Consider the following 24,488-nt stretch of genomic DNA (forward strand, 5'->3'; position numbering starts at 1 on the left):
CTATTGATCCTTTTAGGACTGAAGCTGAAGAGAGTGATAATATATATTTCATCATGGAAATAACCATGGAGCCTGGAAGATAGGGTCATGACTCGGAGATTTTGCGTTGAATTCAGGCTCCAGCACTCACTATGCCACGGTACATGTTATTTAACCTTGCTAAGCCTCAGAGTTCTTAGTTGAGAAATGGGGAAATAATGACTGTGAAGATCAAATGAAACCATACAGTATGTAAGATAGGCAAGCAGCAAGGTAGCAAATGTACTAAATGGTATGTAACTATTAACCAATGGTACTGCAAGCAGCAGCGAAGTGTGTTATAGGATCATGTTATCAGTCACGGGAACTTAGAGTCAGGACAGATAAGTGTTTAGCATTAATTTGTAAGGTAGATTGTATAGATGAAACTGGTGGTCCATGGTTATTTTTTTAATGGCTGATAGAAAAATAACTACTTTGGGAGCCACAGACCAGTCTTCAATATCTCCTTGAAAATCTGTTATTATCCAAGCCCCATTTTCACTTTGCCATTTCTAGGATTTTGCAGAGCTGCAAATTCCTCTTCTGACCCTTTTCTTTCTTATATGCTCTTTAAATGTGTATTTAAAATTTAGACCTTTTGGAAAAAGCATTTTGGCTTTCTAAATTTTAAATTTAATTGGGTTTTGCAGTCCACTTTTATTCTTAAATCTGATTAGAGGTAATTCCTTGCTCAGTAATTCCTCAGTAGTTCTGAACTACTTTCTGTGGCTTTTGTAAGCAGTTGTGGTTGTGGATGAATTTGTGTTCTGGGTCGTTTGGATTTGCACAAGGACAGTTAGGAAAATGCCAGAGAAATAGAAGCAGTCCTAGTGGAAAAATAAATTATGCAGACTGTCGTGTGCAGTTAATGGAAATTAATTTAATTTCAACACTGTGGTGTCTCTCAAACATAAAGCTAAGTGAGACTCGGCAGACACTTAAAGGCCCCTGGAATCAGGGGTGAGATTGGTCCTGGCTTGATGTCTGATTGGCTGAGTGATTTTATCCTCTCTGGATCTTTACCTTTCTGAGTTTCCTTTCCTTGTATGGCCTTGGTTAGTGGACTACAGTCTTTTCTAGCTCTAGTGTTATATTTCCATTAGAAATAATCTCTGGCTTTGGTTGGATAGCCTCCTTCTTCCGTGTTGTGTTGTGCACGTGGTCTTATGAACTGCTGCTTTTCCTTATTTCAGAGTTTCAAAACTTTAGTGAGTGTTACAGTTATATTCTGGTCATACTCATATAGTGCATGTATGATTACATCTTAATAATTTTCTGAAAATAGCCTTAAAGTGACTGACTTCTTTTGCTTAGCACTATTCTAAGCTATAGTACCTGTGAAATCATGGGTTTGAGAGGAGAGTTATATATTTTTCTAGTACACATTGAAAGTATTAAGTAGCTATTAAAATGAAGTACTTAGCTTGCCTGCTATCTCAGCTACTCGGGAGGCTTAAGTGGGAGGATTGTTTGAGCCTAGGATGACCAGAATGACCACATTGGACTGAAGCTTAAGCTTCAAGACCAGCCTGAGCAACATAGCAAAACCCTATCTCTAAATATATTACATATATATTTTAAAAATAATTTACAAATATTTTTAAAATTTATTAAAATTTACATAAAATAAATTTTCACATGGAATGTGTGCTGCATTTTGGGAATTATCAGTGGGTTTTGGATTTATTGCTTCAACCATTCCCATCTGCCCTTAATATTTTTCATATATACCTATGTGGATATACCAGTATTTCTGATTGATCTATTGAAACTAGCTTGGCTGCAATAAGTTATTGAATACTGTTGTGCACAGGTGGATTCCCAGGATTATTATATGCTAACCATGGAATACTGGAAAAGATACATACTTCAAAAGATTTGGATTCCATGTGTGTAAAGGGGTGGTGGTTGTGGTGTCAGTGGCAGCAGTGGAGGATCTGGAGGTGACGATGGAGTGGCTCATGTAGAAGATGACAAGTGCTTTTAAAATTATAATACACTTTATCAGTGTGAGATATAATTAGTATTATCAGGCAAACGTGTTGTTTGGAGAAAGGCACCTTTTTCTTCTTTGACTGTGGGTATTAGAGCTTTACTACTTGTATGAGGATGGAGAACTGCTGAGATGCTCATTGGTTGTCTCCTCTGTGATATTTGTTTAGTGTGTGTATGGAAGGGGCAGAATGAATGAGATATCTTGAGTGTTCAATTATGCATTTAGATTGAAAATGTGTTGGTTTTAGTTTTTATTGCCAGGAGTGGAGGAGTGGTCATGGCCACATTGGACTGAAGCTTAAGGCTCTGACTTGCTAAATGATCAAGTATTTCTCCTTGGCTTGAGTGGAAATTTGAGAGAAGAGTTTATTTTTCTCTGGTAACTACATAGTGACATTAGTGTCAAAAAGGGGACTATTTAAGCTTCAGAATGAGGAGGAGCATAAAGCTGATATATATGTATGTGTGTATTTATACATATATGCACACAGTCCTGCACTGCAAAACATTTCCATTTTAGTACGTGTGCTGCAGAGGTGAGCAGGACCGTAAAACATTTCAGTTAATGGCAGACCACATATATGACAGTGGTTCCACAAGATTATGATGGAGCTGAAAAATTCCTGTCACCTAGTGATTTATGTTACAGTTACCTGCAGTATTCAGTATGGTACATGCTGTATAGATTTGTAGACTCGGCACAACAGGCTGTACTTCACAGCCTAGGTGTGGGTAGTGGGCTGTACCATCTAGGTTTGTGTGAGTACAGTCTACGGTGTTCACACAATTACAAAATTACCTAAGAAAGCAATTTTTCAGATTGTATCCTCTTCCTTAAGTGACGCATGCTTGTGTGTGTACATATATGTGTATATATAAAGACTACAGTAAAACTGTGAAGGTTTATTACTCAGGTTTTAGAATCTAAGTACCTAATTAGAAAATGTCTAACTGGGCAGTATCTCATGGAAACTCTGCTGTTTTTCTTGTACCTTGTGTAAGTGACATAGAGTAGGGGCTGTTTGTTTCCTGTTCCCAGTGTCACTTTGAAACATCTGTGTTGTTAGTAAAGAACAGTGTTTTTTTATTTTTAATTTTTTTAACATTTGGTGTCCTTAAGAACAGTATAAAAATATTGTTTTTCTTGATGCTCATTAATTTTTCACATCACACTCATTTTGCCTTTCGAAGTGGTACAGAAACCATATCCCATTGTCTATAAAAGGGTGATCTGCATGTTTTGAAAGAGAGCAGGACTATCACCTTGAGGGCCTCCTTTTTTTTTTTTTTTTTTGGCCTTTTCTTATTTAAGCCAGGCTTATTCTGCAAGGCCCTGCCCTAGTTCCCTTTTCTTGTTGAATGACCGTCAACACTGCGCTGATTAGTTTTGAGACAGAGTCTTGCTCTGTAGCACACGCTGGAGTGCAGTGGTGTGATCTTGGCTGGCTTCAACCTCCGCCTCATGGGTTCAAATGATTTTACTGCCTCAGTTGTCCATGTAGCTGGGATTACAGGCATGCACCACAGGCATGCACCACCACAGCTGGCTAATTTTTGTACTTTTAGTAGAGTCTGTGTCTCACTGTGTTGGCGAGGCTGGTCTTGAGCTCCTGATCTCAAGGGATCCGCCCACCTTGGCCTCTGAAAGTGCTGGGACTACAGATGTGAGCCACTGAGCCTGGCCGCTGGTTTTTAATGTGTAATTGCAAGTAAATACTTCCTTTTATTACCAAACTAGGTCAGGCAACAGAATTTTCACTTTTTCTGGATTATAAAAGATATTTTTTGGAACCTGGGGCATTTTTGGCCCTGATCAGCTATTTATATTTTTGTTTAGTAAGGATGACATTCTCTACCTGGAGCCACATTTTGACCAATAACACCTCATTTTTCTCTGTACCATTAGTAGCGAAATGTTCCCCTCCATTTCATCTTATTAGTTCTCCTTTCCTTATTCCTCACTAATTAACGTGTTCTGGGAGTAGTTTCCATCTCAGGAAAAAACAGCTTTATCTTCATTTGTAGGAATGTCGAAACACTGTATTCTTATAATAATTTTGGAGTTGGCCACTATATTTCTAGCATTAGGAGACACTGACATTTGAATCCTTTCCTAGTCCCCTTTTTATCTTTCTAGTAACATTTATTGTTTTCTCTGCAACTTCAAATGTAATCTTGCTTATTGAGGAAATGTATAAAATATATAAAAGCACCGAGAAGAAAAAAATTACGTGTAATCTGACCACCTAGAGATGATAAATGTTTTTAATGTTATGGTTTTATTTTAAATCTTGAATTTTAATGTTAATGCAATAGCCTGCTGATATTCTAGTATTCCATTAGAATAACTTTCATATATAACTGTTCTATAAAGAAAATTGTTATTGCTTGCTAATTTAATCTGTTGTATTTGCTAAATTCATTGTTCTTAAAGAAGAATAATGTTCATGAAACCTGGAATTCATATAAGCTGTTTCCCAGGAGCTCCATGTTACATGTATATTATGTTTAAAAGGTACTGAGAGATTTTTAAAAACAGATTCTAGTAATTAAAGGCTATTTTTATCTTTCAGTTAATTTCCTCAGGGGGCATAAATTCCAGTGATGCTAAAGTTGCTCAAATATTGTTAGAGCTGTCTTTAATTTTAGCTTCATATATTGTCATTGATCAGGCTTCATCACTTGAGAGATTTGTTTTTTGCACACAGCAAAAAATCATTTGGATACAAGGCTGGAATTTCAGGTTGTCAAGTGGAGTAATAATTTTTTTTTGATGAAGAATGAAGTATAAAAGTATAAAGGATTTTTTACCCCCTGGGAAATTTATAATCTAATTCTGAAAGCAGTTTATGAAATCAAGTTCTGGAAACTTCCACTTCTATCACAGACTAGATATGCTGGCTAAAAAGGAACTGAGTGCCAGGAGCAGTGAGCTCATATGAAGTGTGTGGAGGTGCTGCACCTGCTATCAGCAACAGGGCAGCTGGGAGATCAGGCCTCGTGGTAGCGGCAAGATAGAGAAGTCAAATCTGGGCCTCTCACCTTTGCCTCTTCAAGAGAGCCAAATTGGTCCCAGGGCTGTTGGTGCCCTGACAACACACTGTCTTTGAAGGCAAGCATCCCGAGCCTAGGCCCTCACTTCCCCCTGAGTGATATCATCCAGCCTAAGATCACCAAACACAAACTATCCTGTGTGAAAATTGGCAGTCAAGTCACGCCCAATTGCTTTAGCTATTTGAATTCCTTGGCGCAAAGTATAAAATAACTGTATGATATCTTAAAAGAAGTGAAAAATACTATCTCAAATATGTATAAATAATAAAAATGGTTTTAACAAAAGATCATATAGGAGTTATCAAGCAATGAGAAGATATGGAGGAAACGTACATGCATATTACTAATAAAAGAAGACAATCTGAAAAGGCTCCATACTCTCTTTCCAACTATATGATATTCTGGAACAACAAAGCCAAGGAGACAGTGAAAAGATCAGTCAGTGATTATCAGGGGCCAGTACAGAAGGAGTGATGAATTGGCCGAGCATAGAAGATTTTTAGGGCACTGAAAACACTGTATGATACTATAATTGTGGATAAATGTTCCATATTTGTTAAAATCCACAGAATGTACAACTCCACAGAATGTAAATGTAAAATCCACAGAATATGCAACTCCAGAGCCCTAAGGTAAACTATGGACGTTGGGTGATTATAATGTGTAGGTCCATCTAGTATAAGAAGTGTACCACTCCGCAGGAGGATGTTGATAGTGGAGGAGGCTGCACATGTGTGGAGGGGGATATCTCTGTACCTTCCTCTCAGTTTTGCTGTGAATGTAAAACTGCTTTAAAAAAAAGTCTTCATTTAAAAAAAAGACTTTGCTTGCTGATTTGAGAAAGAACTAAATAGAACATGTAAATTGAAAAATGTGTTTGTGTAAATAAACATGTCCTTTTTCTGGACTAAAATTCAATCTAGGATTGCATGTTATATTTTTCATGTGTTCATCTCCTTTATTAAATTGGGATAGTTACTCAGTCTTTCTTTCTTTGTCATGACTTTGATACGTTTGAAGGGTACTAGCCATATATTTTGTGGAATGTTTCTCACCTTGACATAATTTGGCATTTTCTGATGAGGAAATTTATATTCTACATTTTTGACAAAAATGTCATGGAAATTTTGTTGTGCCCTTATTAATGTGTTATATCATGAGGGATGTGGTGTTGATATTTACCAAGTAAACTTTGATCACTTGGTAAATGTGACGTCTACTATGATTCTCTGCCATTATTAGTTTCCCCTTTGTAGTTAATAAGTGTTTGTAGGAAGATACTTTGAGACTGTACAAATAGTTCTCATAATATTTTGTCCCTATTAACTTTGGATTCCATTGATAATTTTTGCCTGAAATCATTGTGGTGTTTGTCAAATGGTTATTTTCTTTCTAATTTATTCTAAAGCTATTAATTAGAATTTTACTCAAGGAAGACCTTTACCTTATCTCCCATAAATATATTTAATTATTTATATCAGTATGGCTTTATTGTATGGGTTATAATCTGTTACTAAAATGGTTTATTTTATTGCTGAAATTTACCTGGATTTGGTCTTTGGGAGCCCCCTCAAGTAGTCTCCTGTGTCCTCTGACATGATGTCATCATTTTTTGTCCCCATGAGATATCCCAGATTTATCTTTTACTTTCTCCGCCCCAGCCCTGGAATCAGTCATTTCTTTAAGAAACTCCGCTCCTTTTTTATTAAAGAACAGTATCTAGAAGCCTAGACCTCAGTATACTTATTGCCCTAGGGGTATCATTACTTGTAGGGCCCCTCAAGGGACAGAGCTAGGAAATATATATACCTACTTCTATTTCTGCATTGATGAATCTGCATATGTGTTAGAAAATACGAATTCATATGGGTACCACCCATCTAAGCCAACACCACATGGCTCATTCTAGCCCTCCACATTGCCTTTGACAGTGACAGTGAGAAACCTGGTTCTTCTTACTCATGATATGTTTACTTGCTTGTTCAGTCCTGGAAGGAACATAAGGTAGTTTCAGAATTGTTAACACCCACTTCTGTAGAAAAAAATTAATAACTAGTGTACAATATTTACTATGGTTATTTTGTCTTTAATCTTAGAATATTTAGTTAAAATACTGTTTTTGAAAGTTGTTTTGGTTAATTCTTTTCTTCTCCAACCTCTTCAAGTGGTGTCATTTATTTAGAATAAACTTCTGTGCATCATTACTGTTTGTATTCCATATGGGTTCTTCCCACCTCTGGGTGGATTTTCTTTTATTTATTTCTTATTATTTTATTATTATTATTATTGAGACAGAGTCTCCTTTTGTCGCCCAGGCTGCAGTGCAGTGGCGTGATCTCGGCTCACTGCAACCTCTGCCTCTTGGGTTCAAGTGATTCTCCTGCCTCAGCCTCCCGAGTAGCTGGGACTACAGGTGGGCGCCATCACTCCTGGCTAATTTTTCTATTTTTTGGTAGAGATGGGGTTTCACCATGTTGATCAGGCTGGTCTTGAGCTCTTGACCTTAAGTGATCTTCCTGTCTTGGCCTCCCAAAGTGCTGGGATTACAGGCATGAGCCAGGATTTTATTTTTAATGTTTGCATAGATAAAATGTTAATGTCCTTCTAAAAATCAGAATTGTACAAAAAAAAAAGGTTTACTTAGAGGTCATAACCCCCACGCTGCCATTCCTTATACTCCATTCCCATTCAACCATTGTTTCCATCCTGTTTCTACCCACCTATCTGTAGGTGATTTATTTCTGTTATTTCTAGCTTATCCTTCCTTTTTTCACAAATGAGAAGATTCATGTATATTTTATTATTTCTTACATGAAAGATAGCAAGTAATATATGCTCTCTTGTACTTTGCCTTTGTCACTTACTGGTATATCTTGAAAGTCCTTCCATATCAGTTCAGAGACATTTTCCTCATTTTTTATTACACCTGCAAAAGTACTCTATTGTAAAGCTAGACCATAGTTTATTTAACATCTTTCCAATGTAAGACTTTTTAAAAAATATGTTGCAGTTACAAACAATGCTACAGTGAAAACTTTGTGCGTATGTATTAATGTTGGAAGTATGTTTTCAGGACAAATAGCTAGAAATTGAAGGACTGAGTCAAGAGATGAACAAATATTTAGTTTTGTTGGATATTTTCAAATTCATCTCCAAAAGGGTTCTACCAGTTTCCATTTTCGCCAGCAAAGTATGACTGTACCTGTTTTCCAAAGCTTCAACATATTCAAGAGTATATTACCTAGCTTTTAAATTTTTGCTGTTGTGATAGGTTAGAAATATTATGTCAGGGTTGTTTTAATTTGCTTAATTTGTTCTTCTCTAAGTTTGAATCATTTTTCGTATGTTTAGAGGTGATTTTCATATATATGTATTTTTTTTGGTGAATTTTTCTGTTCTTTTTCCATTTTTCTATTGAGCATTTGGCCCTTTGTCAACTTTTAAAAGTTTCTTATATGTTAGTGGTATTATCTCTTTGTGGTGTGTGCTTCCTGACATTTTTTCTCTTCTTTTTTTGTCATTTTTCAGGTGAAAAGACCTTTGTGTGTATGTGTGTGTGTGTGTGTGTGTGTGTGTGTGTGTGTGTATGTTTGTGACATTTTTTACCTTCTTTTTTGTCATTTTTCAGGTGGAAAGACCTTTGTATGTATGTTTGTGATGTGTATGTTGTTAATGCTTTTTAGTTTAATTGTATTTTAATCAGAGAATATAGCTTATTATTTCGTCTTCATGGAATATACCTACTTGTGTGTAACTTATCATGTGATCAATTTTTTTTAATGTTCTCTGGGTCCTTGAGAATAAAATGTATTTTTTATTATAAAGGGAGTAAGTTTAATGTATGTGTGTATGTGTATGTAAAATATGTGTATACATATGTATGTATATATACACGATTTCCTCTTGTAATTGTGTTTTTAGGTCTTTTATAGTGTTAATTTTGCACATTTGATCTTATACTAAGAATGATGTATTAAAGTTTCCTGTTACTAATATTAATGTGTTTTTATGTGTGTCTTTTGCATCTCCTATGGTTCTTTCTACACAAAGGTAATTATTGCCTTACTGATGTATAGATATTCATAAATATTATACCTTCATTGTGATTTAAAACTTTTAGCATTAATACAAGATCTTCTTTGTCTTGCTCAGTAGTTTTTTTGCTTGAATTATACTTTGTCTGATTTTAAGAATGCTATGCTGGCCGGCCATGGTGGCTCACGCCTGTAATCACAGCACTTTGGGAGGGCTGAGGCGGGTGGATCACGAGGTCAGGAGTTCAAGACCAGCATGGCCAAGATGGTAAAACCCCGTCTCTACTGAAAACACAAAAAATTTAGCCAGGCATGGTGGCAGATGCCTGTAATCCCAGCTACTTGGGAGGCTGAGGCAGGGAATTGCTTGAACCCGGCACGCGGAGGTTGCAGCGTGCCACTACACTCCAGCCTGGGCGACAGAGTGAGACTCCGTCTGTCTCAAAAAAAAAAAAAAAAAAAAAAAAAAAAGAATGCTATGCTGCTTGGTTTTTTATTGTGTCTGTTTGCCTGTTATAGCCTGTCTATTTATTTGTTTATAACATTGTTTTAAGTGTATTTTTTATATAGTTGTGTCATACTTTGTGGCCAGATTTATTTTTTTTAAGAGGTGAATTAAGCCTTTTCACATTTATTGATATGACTTTCACATTTATTGAGTTACTGATATATTTTAGCTCAACTCTATCATGATAAATATAGTGTGGTATTGTATATGTCATAACATGTTATATTTTATTTCTCTATAATATGTTTATTATGCTTTTGAATGAAAATTTTTGTTGCTATTTAGAAAGGTTATATTTTTGTTTTAATGGTTGCTCTTATACTTAAAACTTAAATTCCCTTATCCCTCATATTTAACTCTGTTCTATTTAGTTTGTCTTAAAGGTATTCTTTAACTATTGCCTATACAATAATCAATATATTCTGCTTTCCTCTTTGCGTCTTTCTTCCATTGTTTAGTTACGTTATTTCTACTTTGTCAGAACGTATAACAATTACATATTACTCTTTCAATGTGATCCCCAGCTTTTAGTCTGAAATCTACATATTTTATGTATTGACATATCCTCCATTTGTTTTTTGCTGAAATTTTCCTAGTTATTTATTACTTGAACAAGGTTCATGCTTTGGTAAATTCTTCAGAAAGAGCTGATTAATGTGACATTCCCTGTGCTCTTGTGTGTTTGAAGGTTTTTCTGCAGAATTGGTGCTTAAATGATAGCATTGATGGATATAAACTTCTTGGTCCACACTTTTAAAAATTGAGTTGTTTGAAAATGTGGTTTCATTGTGGTCTTGTTTTCTGTGTTGCTTTTGAAGAATCTGATGCCAGTCTGATTCTTTACTTCTCTCTATGTTATTTGATCTTCTTGCCTAGAGGACTTGACTGTTTTCCCCATTATTTTTGAAGTCTGTTTTACAAGAATCTGTCGTATATTTGATCCTTTCAGATTTTTTATTCACAGGTACCCATTTTATCTGGTATTAATTTAGTTTTGTTCCATTGGTTTTTTTTCTCCTGTTTAAGGACTCCAATTATATAAATGTAATTCCTTCTTTGCCTGTGTTCCATTTCTACCACTTTCTCTCTGATTCTTCTTTCTTTATTTTGTCATCCTTCTTTGAGTTTTTTTTCCCTCCATTTTTTCAGTGCCTCCGTATTTAATCTTGATTGAGACCATTGTCCCTTGCATGCTTTGGAATTTAGACTTTGTTTGTGAGATGATTTTATTTCTTCTATTTTTTTCTGAGTTAAATCAATTCTCTTTTCATTTTTTCTTTATTTCTGTTCTTAATTTTTGAGTTTCTAACTAAAGCAATTTATATTCTTAAATGCTTCATTGAATATATGTAGTTTAGTTTTCAAGTGTTAGTTTTTTTTTTTTTTTTTTTTTTTTTTTTTTAGTGCTTCTTTTTTTTTTTCTGGTAGGGCAGAAGAGTTGGATTTTCATTAGTTTAGCTCTTTTGAATTGACTTTCTGATTTTTGAGTAACAATTTTCTACATTTTTATTAAATATTTTTGTTCTTTATTTGGGTGTGTAAAAGACTTTCTAGTTCTCTGGTACCCTCTTCTGTTAGTGTAGCAATGCACACTTTAGTGGTTATTTATTTCTTTCTTTTTGGTGTGGGTTAGAGAATGGTTTTGTAAATCCTCTGATTTTTTAGTTGTGCTTTATCTTTGACAACTGTGAATTTTCTTGTTTGCATCTTTTTTCTCTTCCTACCTAATTGAAACGGTTGTCTTTCACTTTTTATTAACTGTTTTCTTTTTCAGTGTAACCGTGCTTTTGGAAGCCTGTCACTCCAAATTGAGCATGCTTTTACATCAATTTTCTGTAGTCTCTGCTCAGGCCTACTAGTACACTTTTTAAAGGATTTTCACACTTAGTGTAACTTACACTTTCTGGGTTTTTAAGGTCCACCTTAGCACCTCACTGATTCTCCTCTCTTTCTCTCATTTTTTTTTTTCCAGCTTACTCTTGTCACTTCAAAGCCTTATCAGTGTGGTAGGAGTGTAAGAGTTCTGTCCCTGTGTTTTGGTTGGCCTGCCTGCCTGCCTGCCTGCCTGCATGCCAAAGCCATTGTGTTCAATAGTTCTTCTTGTTGCTCTAAATTATTTTTGGAGGAAGCCTTGACAGCTGTCATTGTCTTTAGTCCTCGTAAGAATAATTTGAGGCCTAGGATATTAGAATCTTTTTCTGAAAACGTTTTTGTCTTATATTGCTGGTCAGTTAAAGGAAGTATGTCTGGGATTGTCTTAGTTCATCTTAGTAGCCTGAGGCTCTCTCTATTGTCCAGAAAATATGGCGCCTGGCTGCAAGTCTATACAAGGACTAGTTTACTTTTGTCCTCTTCCTCATGAGGGGGATGAGTCTTTTAGGGACTCAGACACCCCAGCTTGGTTCCATAGCAAAGCTTTCCCTTTTGTCTCACTTGCCATGGCAAGTTTTCACAGCCCATGTTCAGGTTTCAGTTGATAGGTTATATAGGCCTATATTCTCAATGCTTCTCTCTGGCTTTGTGCTTACTTATTTTATTGTATTTACTTTTTACCCCTAGCTTCATGCTTCCTGTAGAGTTTAGTCATTCCTCTGTATCATTTTGTATTTTTAAGAATTTCTGTACTTTTTCAGTAGCATGTATCAGGAAGTTTGGTTCTAATTACCCAAACCATTATTACTAGAAATGGCAGCTGATTCATTCTTTTATTAAAACATTTTTTATGTTTGATTATGGGACTTGGGGTGGGAAGAATGATAGATTCATTTGCTCAGTTATCCATTTTGAGTCAATCTTGTACCAAGTAAAGACCTGCTATGTCACTGACCAGAAGGTTATTTTATTTCAGTGGTAAAACAGCTTATGACTGGTGATGGCTGTGGTTAATACTCATGATAACAATAATGAGGAAAACTTACTTAGCCATTGGAATGTACCAGATACTCTGTATTTTTCATATATTATTTTGTTTTTAATAAAATCTACTAATTTGCTATTATTATTTCCACTTTACAGATGATGCCCTGAGGCTTAGCTACCATATCACCTGCCTAAGTTTACATGGATAGTAAGTGGCAGAAACATGTCTCAGTCTCTGCCTTGGGCTTTGCAGATATGGGGTTAGCAAATTTCAGCTTGTTTCCTACCTTCATGGAACTTACAGGATTTAATTACGCGACACTGTGGGATGGTCAGGGATATAATTTTAGAGTCTGAAAGTGGTTCACTAGTATTTCTACTAGAACTAAAGATAATGTCTCTTCTTAGGAAATGACTGTAAGTTCATGCAAATGAAAAACAGATTAGCAAAGATCAAAAGAGTGTCTTTTAATTCTCTAAAGACCCTCCATAGCATGTAGTGTAGTGCTTTCTTCAGAGTTAGTACTAAGTGAATGTTAATTTCATTACGTTTATTGACAAGACATTATGAGTCTTATTCCCATGTTATAACTTTTTGAAGTCAAAAGATTTTTAGCAGAATTTTAAAGTTATTTGATATAGATGGGCCAGGATATTTTCTTCATTTATGTTTTCCTGTTGGTTTACAGTTATTTGCTGGTATAGAGGATGGAGAAAGCCTGCAGCTCTTTGAACAAAGTTCTCGCTCTACACATAAACAAGAGACTCACACCATGGAGGCCATGAAGCTTGTAGAGTTTGATCTTAAGCAAACGCTTACCAGGCTCATGACACATCTTTTTGGAGATGGTAAGTACTCAAACACAGGTTGAGTATCTCTTATCTGAAATATTTGTATCAGATGTGTTTGGGATTTTTTTTTCTTTTTTTTCAGATTTTTAATTTTTTTTTTTTTTTCTGAGACGGAGTCTTGCTCTGTCACCCAGGCTGTAGTGCAGTGGCGCTCACTGCAACCTCCACCTCCTGGGTTCAAGCAGTTCTCCTGCCTCAGCCTCCTGAGTAGCTGGGATTACAGGTGCCTGCCACCTTATATTTTAGTAGAGACAGGGTTTCACCATGTTGGCCAGGCTGGTCTCAAACTCCTGAACTCATAATCCACCCACGTTGGCCTTTGAAAATGCTGGGATTACAAGAGTGAGCTACCGTGCCTGGCCTGAAATTCTTACATGTACATAATGAGATATCATGGGGATGGGAGCCAAGTCTAAACACGAAATTTATTTGTATTTTGTATATACTTTATGCATGTAGCCTGAAGGTAATTTGATACAATATTTTAAATAATTTTGTGCATGAAACCAAGTTTTGACTGCAATTTGACTGAAAAATGTAATGAGGTCATGTATGAAGTTTTTCACCTGTGGCTTCAGATTGGCATTCAGAAACTTTTAGCTAGAGAAAGAAAAATGATTATAACCTTTGCTAAGAATGATAATGGATTAGGATCAATGTCATCAATGGAGCGAAAATATAGAGGCTGATAGGAGTATATTATTATGTTATCATTAAATGAGGACGTAATCAGTGGCACAAGGTTCTTTACCATGTGAATGACCCAGTGGAAAACTTTACATATTGCCATACTGATTACCACTATCAACAGCAAAAATATTAACATTAAATTTCCTGCAGGAGGAACAAATTGTTAAGATCCAGACCTCACTTAGTTACTTGCCTTTATTTTTCAAAAAATATTTGTTGTCAGTAATGCCACCTTTACTCCCAACTATTTTTAACTTAATTGAGATATATTTTGTTTTTGTAAATCATGATATAAAGAGAAGGGTAGTGGATTTTCCTAATTGTGACCTATCTTTAAAGAATACTGAGAAGACAGATACCTGCTGTGGATGGGATTCTTCTTTATTCTCTTATTCTTGTGATTTTTTTTTAAAATCAGTTTTGTTGAGGTGTAATTAACATAAAGTAAGCTATGCATATCTAAAGTGTACATTTTGTTTGATAAGTTCCCGTACAATGAACTGAACATACTTGCACAATCATACAAGTTTTGACATCTTAGAAGTTCATGCCATGAAGCTACCAGCAGAATCAATACATGACACCTTCATTGTCCCCAGGAGTTTCCTCCTGCTCATTGGCGGTCCTTTTCTTCTGCCCTTACCACATATCACCCCAGGCAACATGTGATCTGCTTTCTGATTAGTTTGCATTTTTTTTGTTTGTATAAATGGAATCTTATAATATGTGCTCTTTTTTATCTGGCTTGTTTTACTTAAAATAATTATGTTGAAATTCATCTGTGTCATAGTGTGTATCAGTAGTTGATTATTTTTTATTGTTAATCAGTATTCCATTCCATGATTTGTTTATCCATATACTCATTGATAGATATCTGGATAGTTTCCAGTTTTTTGCTATTACCAGTAAAGTGTATATGAACATGCATGTATGAGTCTTTCTGGGTCCTAAGTTTTCAATCCTCTTGAGTAAATACCTAAATGACTAGATCAAATAGTAGGGGTATGTTTAACTTAAAAAACAAAACAAAGCAAAAAAAACTGCTAAACTATTTTCTGATGTGGTTGCACCATCTTGATTCCCACCAGTAGTCTATGAAAATTCCAGTTGCTCTACATCTTCAGCAACACTCGATAGGGTTAGTCATTTTAATTGTAGCCATTCTAACAGGAGTCCAGTGGTATGTCAAATACACATTTGGCATTTATAAAGAACTCCTCCAAATAAGCAAACAGAAATTGCAGCTTCAGAGAAAAATGGGTGAACATGAAGGTGGCAAATGATATATATAGAATGACCAATAAATACACGAAAAGATGCTTATCTTTATTAGTGATCAGGGAAAAACAAAAGAAAACCACCGGGAGCTTTTTCAAATGGGAAATAATTTTTAAAATCTAACATTTTAAATTGTTGACAAAGATATAGAGAAATAGAGTATAGCACAAAGTTCTGGCCTTATGCAGGATTCACGATTACCATTCTTCCAGCTGGGACTTTAGTACTCACTATCTTGATTCACCTCTATTTTTTCATACCTCCAGATTTCCCCTACTTATGCATGAACTCAAATATGTATTTAAAGGGACTCTTGTTGTAATTTATTAAGCCTTTCCTGCTCTGTTGTAGCAAAGTTTGTTAGAATATCTTGACTGTCATATTGCCAGATGCATGGTTCATGTAATATGTAAGAAACCAACTAACTAATCCTGTATATTTTTAATATAAATACATTTTCAAAAAATATACATCAACTTCAGGATAATGTTTTTCTAGGAAGTGGGAAATGGTATTAGGGAAGGGTGTAAACCACATTTCAAATGTATTTATAACGTTTTATTTAAAAAAAGTTAAATATGACAAAATGTTATGGTTTGATAAAACTGATTAATGGGTATATGGGTGGTTGCTATTTTCTATTCCTGTCTTTAGGTTTGATATATTTCATTAAAATGGCGTAATGTAATAATGAAATAGGTTTCACGTAGAAATTGTTGATGTGAAAAACCTATGATAGCCAGCATCTCTTAGCCTTCATGGTAAAAGAAAGGAATTGTGATATTTAAACAGTTATATCATCTATTTAACACAAATGCAGGGAGATGGATTGTGCTGTTCAGGCCATTTTAGAGGCAGGGTGAGGTAGAAGGGATTCCAGTATTTTAAGGAAATAGCATTCTGTCTTTCCAGATTCAGGCTCATCTGAATTTTTCCATTGTCAAACTATGGAGATAATTTTTTTTAGCACCCTCCTTATTTATGTTGTCCTACCCATTTCTATAATCAAATGATTTGCTGTTGGTGAAACTGGATTTGCATCTGTTGCAGGCATCACAGTATTGAGTAACCTAGCCATACTCCCTGTCTTCAAGGAGCCATGAAGTCTTGGATCTTGAGCTCTCTCCTTGGGAAAGATAGGATGTTCTGCGAGCACACAGGCAAGGTGCCTCCTTCTGAACCGAGCCTGTGTTTCTGGAAGTCTCCTGGTGAGGCATATGCATGCTGGCAGCTAGAGGATAAGTGGCAATTAGCCAAGAGAAGGGATAAGCAAGGGGAGTTGCTGAAGAGTGGGGAGAAAAAGGACAAAGTAGGTGACACAAATACTCGTGGAGAGCATGCATGATGCAGCACCACCTACGGAAAGAAGGAAAGAAGATGTGAGAGGAAGAAAAATGACCGACAGCAAACTCTCATGAGCATGGAGAAACCATAGTGTAGAATCAGAAAATTTAAAACGAAGCTTGTGTTCATTCCCTTACTTTGAAGTCCTGAACAGGTCACTTAGCATTTCAGGTCTGATTTCTAACTTTTAAAAATTGCGATGATAATTGCTTCACTCGAGAATAAAACAAGATATAACATGTGAAAGTTGCCTTGTGAGTAGAAAATATCAAATAAATGTGTAAATATGAACAACGGGAAGGAGGAAGGAAGGGAAGGAAAAGTAAAGACAAGGCAATAAAAGTAGGGAGCACATGAGGAAAGAGTCATACGTTCAGAGAACAACAGTCATGGTTGATTTGCCTTTATCGTGTCTAAGGGAGCGAGAAGGAGCTGCGTACCAGACTGTGGCATCGCAGTCTTGTTGGTGTTGATAGTGGCTTTCACATCCTCACTGAGCACCAGCAGATATTTTAAAAAGTAAGCAATGTACTAGCCTCTGTATAGATTATGTAAGCTTTCCAAGGTGTTTCAGTGTATACATCTCTCTGAAAATATGGTCCTAGACTTTCCTTTCAGTTATTGTTTATATTTGCATTTGTGTAGCTTTTAAAACCAGATGGTTCCCTTATAATAAACCATTTATGCAATATGTGACTTTTCTGACTATGATGCCTGTTCTGACATGGTAGGCACGATCCTGGCCAAGAATTAATCTTAAGAATAACAGTGATGTTGTAGCTTCTTTCATTTAGGCATATGTTTGCTTTATTGTTTTAAAAATATTGTCAGCCTAGACTTTTGGTAGTCAGCTTTTATTACAGATCGATGTTGCTATTTTATAAATTTTCAAATTCACTTTTTATCTGTAAGACTGAGTTGGCAGAATCATGGAATGAATTGAAGTTAAAAAAATCCACCTGCTTGGAAAATACATGTTGGTTCACATGCATTAGAAACTATCTAGGAATAAAGCCTTTTCTTCTTCTTCATTCCTCGGAGCCATGGTCATTTTTAGCTCCATCCACACAGTGCTCAGGAATCCTGAAACTGCTGAAAGGCACCTCATTCACACACCCTTGCCATGCCTTGGTGTGTTTCTGCCAGGTGTGTTGCCGTGAGCTGTTGTTGAAGAGGTGTGTCAGCTTGTCCCTGGCTGTGTTTGCCATGTTTGTGACGTCTGCTGTGTTGCCTCTCAGGGAGATGTGAAGTGAAGTGAAGTGGGAAGGTGACTGGAACCCGGGCCCATCTGATGAACTAGAAGGGTGAGTGGGCCTGTATCACAGAACACAGACCGTGCTGTGTGCTTCCTTCATGCTCACACTGAATGTTAACAGCTCTTTCAGGATTCTCAGCTGTTCTGTCTGAACTCTGAAGAAAAGTGCTTCGTTCTTTTGCCTTTTTTTTTTTTTGAGATGGAGTCTCACTCTGTCATCAGTGTATCTGAAGTGCAGTGGCTCAATCTCGGCTCACTGTAACCTCCACCTCCCGGGTTCAAGCAATTTTCATGCCTTAGCCTCCTGTGTAGCTGGGATTACAGGTGTGTGCCACCACACCTGGCTACTTTTTTTAATTTTGTATTTTTAGTAGAGACAAGGTTTCACCATGTTGACCAAGTTGGTCTCGAACTCCTGACCTCAGGTGATTCACCCAGTTTGGACACCCAAAGTGCTGAGATTACAGGTGTGAGCCACCGTGCATGACTGCCTTGTTTTATTTTGGGCATTTCAGAAGCACTATTTAGTTGTGGGTTGTTGTTGATTGGTTTATTAATTAATTTTGCTAGCTTCTCAAAAATGTCTTGGTAAACCTATCTAGGTACCATCAACCTGGATGTCATTTAGATTAATAATAACAATAATAATGGTGATAATGGTAACGATAGAGATACAATAGTTAACAATGTGAAACCTTATACTAACGACGTTGACAAAGAATCTTGTCTTGTCTTTTTCCTTTCCTTTCCTTTCCTTTCCCGTTTCCCCATTGCCCTTTCTCCTTTTTCCCTTTTTCCAATTCTCCTGCTTCAGCTTCCTGAGTAGCTGGAATTACCGGTGTGGACCATCATGCCTGGCTAATTTTTGTATTTTTCGTAGAGACGGGGTTTCACCATGTTGGTCAGGCTGGTCTTGAAGTCCTGACCTCATGATCTACCTGCCTCGGCCTCCCACAGTGTTGGGATTACAGGTGTGAGCCACTGCACTTGGCCGAGTTTTTTTCTTTTGACCTGCATCTATGACATGGGTGTTACAATTTCCATTTTTCAGATGAGGGAACCTAGACACAGAGGAAGTAACGCATAAAAATCACAGGGCTGGTAAGTATTTGAGGCGGTTTGAGCCCACAGTCTGATGTCCAAGGCCATACCAGAGGTTAGCTTTTTGATAGGATACAAAGAAATCTTATTAATAATATTTCAGAGAATGTGAGGCCTACAAAAGCCACAATGTACCACCTCCCTGCCCCCGCCAAAAACAAAAAATAATCAGGGTCAGGCACAATGGCTCAATCCTGTGGTCCCAGCTACCTGGGAGGCTGAGGCAAGAGGATTGCTTAAGCCCAGGAGTTCAAGGCTGCGGTGAGCCATGATCGTGCCACTGCATTCCAGTCTGGGTGACAGACTGAGATCCTGTTTCTTAAAAAAATAAAAAAATATCGGCCTCTCCCTAAGTGTTACCTCTGACTCTTTCCTTTACCTTCTCTCCCCATTCTGTGCCTCCTGATAGCTAGCTTGTGGTAAAGCCTCCATTTACATCATATCCAGTTACATTCTGGGTAGCAAAGACCATTTAAAAACTTAAGGTTCACTCTTTCTTTAAGTAATGCTGAATGGGAACTGCCTCTACAGGCCTCGGAACTATTCCATGATTCTTTTTATATTTGTTTTTATGGTCTAGGCTTTTCACCTTTTATTATTATTATTGGACTCCTTTGTTCTTGAAAAGCAAAATTAAAAATTAGAACACAGTATTTCCTTGTGGCTGTATGTTATTACAGCTGCTTTAGTTTCAGGTTTTTTTCCCGTCCAAATGTGGTTTATTATTTTCTGCTGACATTTCAATTGTACCAGCATCCTAAGGCTATTATAAGAGAGGTTATCATTTTAGAATTAGAAAGAAATAAAATAACCCTTTAGACTATTTTTATGCTTATGGATTTTGTTGTCATTTTTAATATTTCTCAAGTGTTTTCTGTGTATTTTTTACTATGCTTGGTAGAGCATTTCTTTCAGAGTAACTAAGGTGGGGATTTAGGATTTCTAACTTTTAAATTTCTCTTTCTGTCCTTCGGTCTTTACAGCCTTTCTTTGGCACAGTTTCTTTGCTAAACATTAGCATTTCCCTTTCTAAAGGATTGACCTCATAGCACAGTTTAGATTAATTAGTCTGAAGGAGAGATGGATTGGGACCCTCTGTTGTTGACTAGGTATATCGCCATGGGGGAGTCATGTCTTGTCTTTGCTTGTTAAAAGGCCTATGGTGGTCATTGAAATGCACCTCCCAGCATCCCCTCCAAGGGTCCAGGCTGATGGGATTGCAGATCGCCTCCAGCTGTCAGCTTCTTGGGAGATTGCTTCAGCTGCAGGGAACCTCCTTGCCCAAGGGCATGTCCTTCCCAGGGCTGCCCATGTCCAAAGACTGAAGGTGGCAGGAATACAAAGGCCTTCCATGGGCCATTCTGATAGGCTAGCTGCCCCAGACCTCTGGCAAGGTAAAGTTTTCCTTGGCCTGATTGTAGTTGGTTGACTTCTTCCTCTGCCCTAATTTGCTGCCACTGTCTTCCATCCACAGTTGTTGATTCCCCTCAGATAACTTGCTTGCCAGCCAAACTTGCATAGGGACCTATGTATGGTCCCAACCAGCAGAAACATTCTAGGGCCCTGTGTCGTGAGTGATGTCCTGGTCAGGAGGGAAATCACTTGATCGTGGTAATGAGGAATCATGTCTTCTGTATCTTTTTGTATTTTTTTAATCCGTGAGCTTCTGTTAGAATAAATGAAGTAAAAGGGATTGAGATTCAGAATTAGGTTTATAATTAATTGTTAGTCCTATGTTCTTCCTAAATGGAATCACATTAAAAATTTCAAGTGTGTAATCACTTTAATAATTTTTAAATTGGCTCTTTTGGGCTGGCTGGTGTTTCTTGACTTAGAGAGTGTTATTCTTCTCAGAGTACTCCTAGACAGTGAAGTAGTCAAGGCAATCGTTGCATTTAAGCAGTTTTGACTTGTCTGTGCTCGCTTCGCTGTAGCTTAGATGTAGTCTAGAGCAGGTTGCTCTTTCCAGTAAAAATGGGCCAGGCTGGGCGCGGTGGCTCAAGCCTGTAATCCCAGCACTTTGGGAGGCTGAGGCAGGCAAATCACCTGAGTTCAGGAGTTCAAGAACAGCCCGACCAACATGGAGAAACCCCGTCTCTACTAGAAATACAAAATTAGCCAGGTGTGGTGGCGCATGCCTGTGATCCCAGCTACTCGGGAGGCTGAGACAGGAGAATTCTTGAACCCGGGAGGCGGAGGTTGCAGTGAGCTGAGATTGCACCATTGCACTCCAACCTGGTGCTCTGTTCATTTTTCTTTCAGTGTTTTTTTTCCCTTCTGTATTGCAGTTTGGATAATTTCTATTGCTTTATCTTCAAGTTCACCAATATTTCTCCTACAGTGTCTAATTTTCTGTTAACCCCATCCTGTGTATTTTTTATCTCATTCATTTGCTTCAGTTTGGATCTGTTTAGTATTGTCCCTGTTTCTACTTAAAATGTTTACTCTTTCTTCTAGCTATTTGAATGTAACAAATATTATTATAATAGATATTTTAATGTATTTTTTCCTACTAATTCTGTCATCTGTCATTCCTTGGTGAATTGCTTTTTATTTTTATTTATTTATTTATTTATTTGTTTTTTGAGATGGAGTCTCTCTCTGTCACCCAGGCTGGAGTGCATTGGTGCGATCTTGGCTCACTGCCAACCTCCGCCTCCTGGGTTCAAGCAATTGTTTGCCTCAGCCTCCTGAGAAACTGGGATTACAGGTGCCTGCCACTATGCCTGGCTAATTTTTGTATTTTTAGTAGAGACAGGGTTTCACCATCTTAGCCAGGCTGGTCTTGAACTCCAGACCTTGTGATCTACCCTTCTCAGCCTCCCAAAGTACTGGGATTACAGGTGTGAACTACTGTGCCTGGACATCTTTTTATTTTTCTGTACTTTATGCTTTTTTTTTCTGTTTTGCATGCCTGGTAATTTATTATAGGATATTGCCAAACGTTCTTTATTTTACCTTCTGATGCATTGGGTATTTTTACCTTCCTAATAATATTCATGAGCTTTGTTCTGGGATTTACTTAGAAACATTCTGATTCTTTTAGGTCTTCTTTTTAAGCCTTGTTAGGCAGGACTAGTATAATGTTTAGTCTGGGGCTAGTTTTTCCCACTACCTATGCAAGACCTGTCATAGTTCTGTAACTGATAACCTGTAAATTAAGAGCTTTTCTACTGGCTATTGGGAACTGACCCTATTCCGGGTCCTGTGTGAGCTCCAATTTTATTCCCTCTAATCCTTTTGTATGGTTTGTTCGCTGACCTCAAGTAGATTTTCAACACACATGATCAGTGTTCAGCTCAATACTGTAGGGGTTTTTCTGCAGATCTCCAGAATTTTCTGTGCAACTTTCTTCTCTCCTTTACTTTGCCCTGAGAATTCTAGCTATCCTGACTTGTCCAGACTCCTGGCCTTGTCTCCTCAAATCAGGGAGATTGTTGGGCTCTCCTATGTGCTCCTTCCTTCCTGGGGCAATGTTAGGTCTCACCCCTCAGGGGTCTGTGTCCTTGGTCACCTGGTGTCCCATATTTTGAGTGCTGTTATTTTATATATTTGTCTGTTTTTTTTTTAGTTTTTCATATTGGAGGGGGTAAAACTGGTTTATTCTGCCATCCTGTCCAGATGTGGAAGTTTCTCTTTTTCATTTGAATCTTTTGTCTACTCCTTCTAGATATTTCTTCTCACATTTTTCTCTTGCATCTCCTTCTCCTCCTTCATTATTTTCTTATGCCTCTCTCGTTACTTACTCTCTGCCTTTTTTTGGTCTTTTTTTCTGATTCAGCTTAATGTTTGTGGCAGGAACTCTTTGAAAGGGTGGCTGGTGTCTTCCTTCTCAGAGAAGAATTTGACTGGGAGATGGATATAATCTTGAAGATGCATTTTTAGATCTGGTTTAAAAAACCAGAATTTTTGTGATTTTCTTTTTCTAGAATACACCAGTGAGTTGTGCTTACCTGTATCTCTTAGGATAGGTCTAAGGCACACTTATTTTAAAGTCTCAGATTGTTTCATAAAAATAATCTCATCTGAGATAAGTTAATATTTGATTGTTGGTTTTGCCAGCTGTATTACTTAGCATTAGATTTATCCATGTGTTTTAGAATTTTGGGTTGCAGGGTCATATTCAGTGGACAGTTTTTGTTCTTTACCCTTTTTCTGTTTTCTTCCCTCCTATCCTTCTCCCCCTATCTCTTGCCTGTTGCTTTTTACCCTATAAGTGGTTTTGCAGGTGATTCCACCCAGTTCTTTAGGCTTGAAATACAGAATGAGATTTCACAGGGATCTATCAGATATCCGGCACCCGTACAAGGAGGGGATAGAGCTGATCCCACACCCATGGCTTGGCTCCTAGTCTTACAACTCCTTAGAGCTACAGCCCCATGGTACATTTGGGTGTCAGTATTTGACTTCTTTCTTGCACCATCATGGAGCTTATCCCATCCCAGCCTCTGACTTGAAGCTTTTTGCCTCCAAGCCTCCAGTGTGCCATCCTGCAGAAGGCAGGCTTCTGGTTCTTGTTGGTTGTGGAACCCAAACCCAGCAGGCTCGCTTTATCCTCTCTCCCTATTTTGTTTCTGGCATGTGGAGGTTTACCTTTTATATTAGTCTGTTTTCACACTGCTGATAAAGACATACCCAAGACTGGAAAGAAAAACAGCTTTAATGGACTTACAGTTCCACATGACTGAGGAGGCCTTATAATCATGGCAGAAGGTGAAAGACACATCTCATGTGGTGGCAGACAAGAGAAGAGAGCTTGTTCAGGGAAACCCCCATTTTTAAAACCATCAATTCTCATGATACTTATTCATTATCACGAGAACAGAATGGGAAAGACTCACCCCCATGATTCAGTTACCTCCCACTGGGCCCCTCCTATAACACATGGGAATTCAAGATGAGATTTGGGTGAGGACACAGCCAAACCCATATCATTCTGCCCCTGGCCCCTCCCAAATCTCATGTCCTCACATTTGAAAACCAATGATGCCTTCTCAACAGTCCCCCTCATTTCAGCATTAAACTCAAAAGTTCACAGTCCCAAATCTCATCTGAGACAAGGCAAGTTCCTTTTGTCTATGACCCTATAAAATCAAAAGCAAGTTAGATACTTCCTGGATATGATGGCAGTACTGGCATTGGGTAAATACACCCATTCCAAATGAGAGAAATTGGCGAAAACAAAGGGGTTACAGGCACCATGCAGGTGTGAAATCCAGTGGGGTAGTCAAATCTTAAAGCTCCAAAATGATCTCCTTGACTCCACGTCTCACATCCAGGTCACACTGATGCAAGAAGTGAGTTTCCATGGTTTTGGGCAGCTGTGTCCCTGTGGCTTTGCAGGGTACAGCTTCCTTCCCAGCTGCTTCCATGGGCTGGCAGTGAGTGTCTGCGGCTTTTCCAGGTGCAGGGTGCAAGCTGTTGGTGGATTCTGGGCTCTGGAAGATGGTGTCCCTCTTCTCACAGCTCCACTAGGTTGTGCCCCAATAGGGACTCT

The 24,488-nt window shown here is 37.5% G+C and overlaps 1 protein-coding gene across 6 annotated transcripts in view; it reads left to right on the forward strand.

Annotated features, from left to right (window-relative positions):
• The window catches only part of FARS2 (phenylalanyl-tRNA synthetase 2, mitochondrial), a 512,246-nt gene that overhangs the window by 135,240 nt on the left and 352,518 nt on the right, over nt 1-24,488 (forward strand). For all 6 annotated transcript variants that reach the window (XM_064362954.1, XM_064362953.1, XM_064362955.1 and 3 more), the window contains one exon: nt 13,161-13,320. In XM_064362954.1, the coding sequence (XP_064219024.1) occupies nt 13,161-13,320 (160 nt within the window). The remainder of the gene's footprint in view (nt 1-13,160; nt 13,321-24,488) is intronic.

The sequence above is a fragment of the Aotus nancymaae genome, unplaced genomic scaffold (assembly GCF_030222135.1).
Source record: "Aotus nancymaae isolate 86718 unplaced genomic scaffold, 86718_ANA_hifiasm-v0.15.2.pri h1tg000051l, whole genome shotgun sequence".
Lineage (NCBI taxonomy): Eukaryota > Metazoa > Chordata > Mammalia > Primates > Aotidae > Aotus > Aotus nancymaae.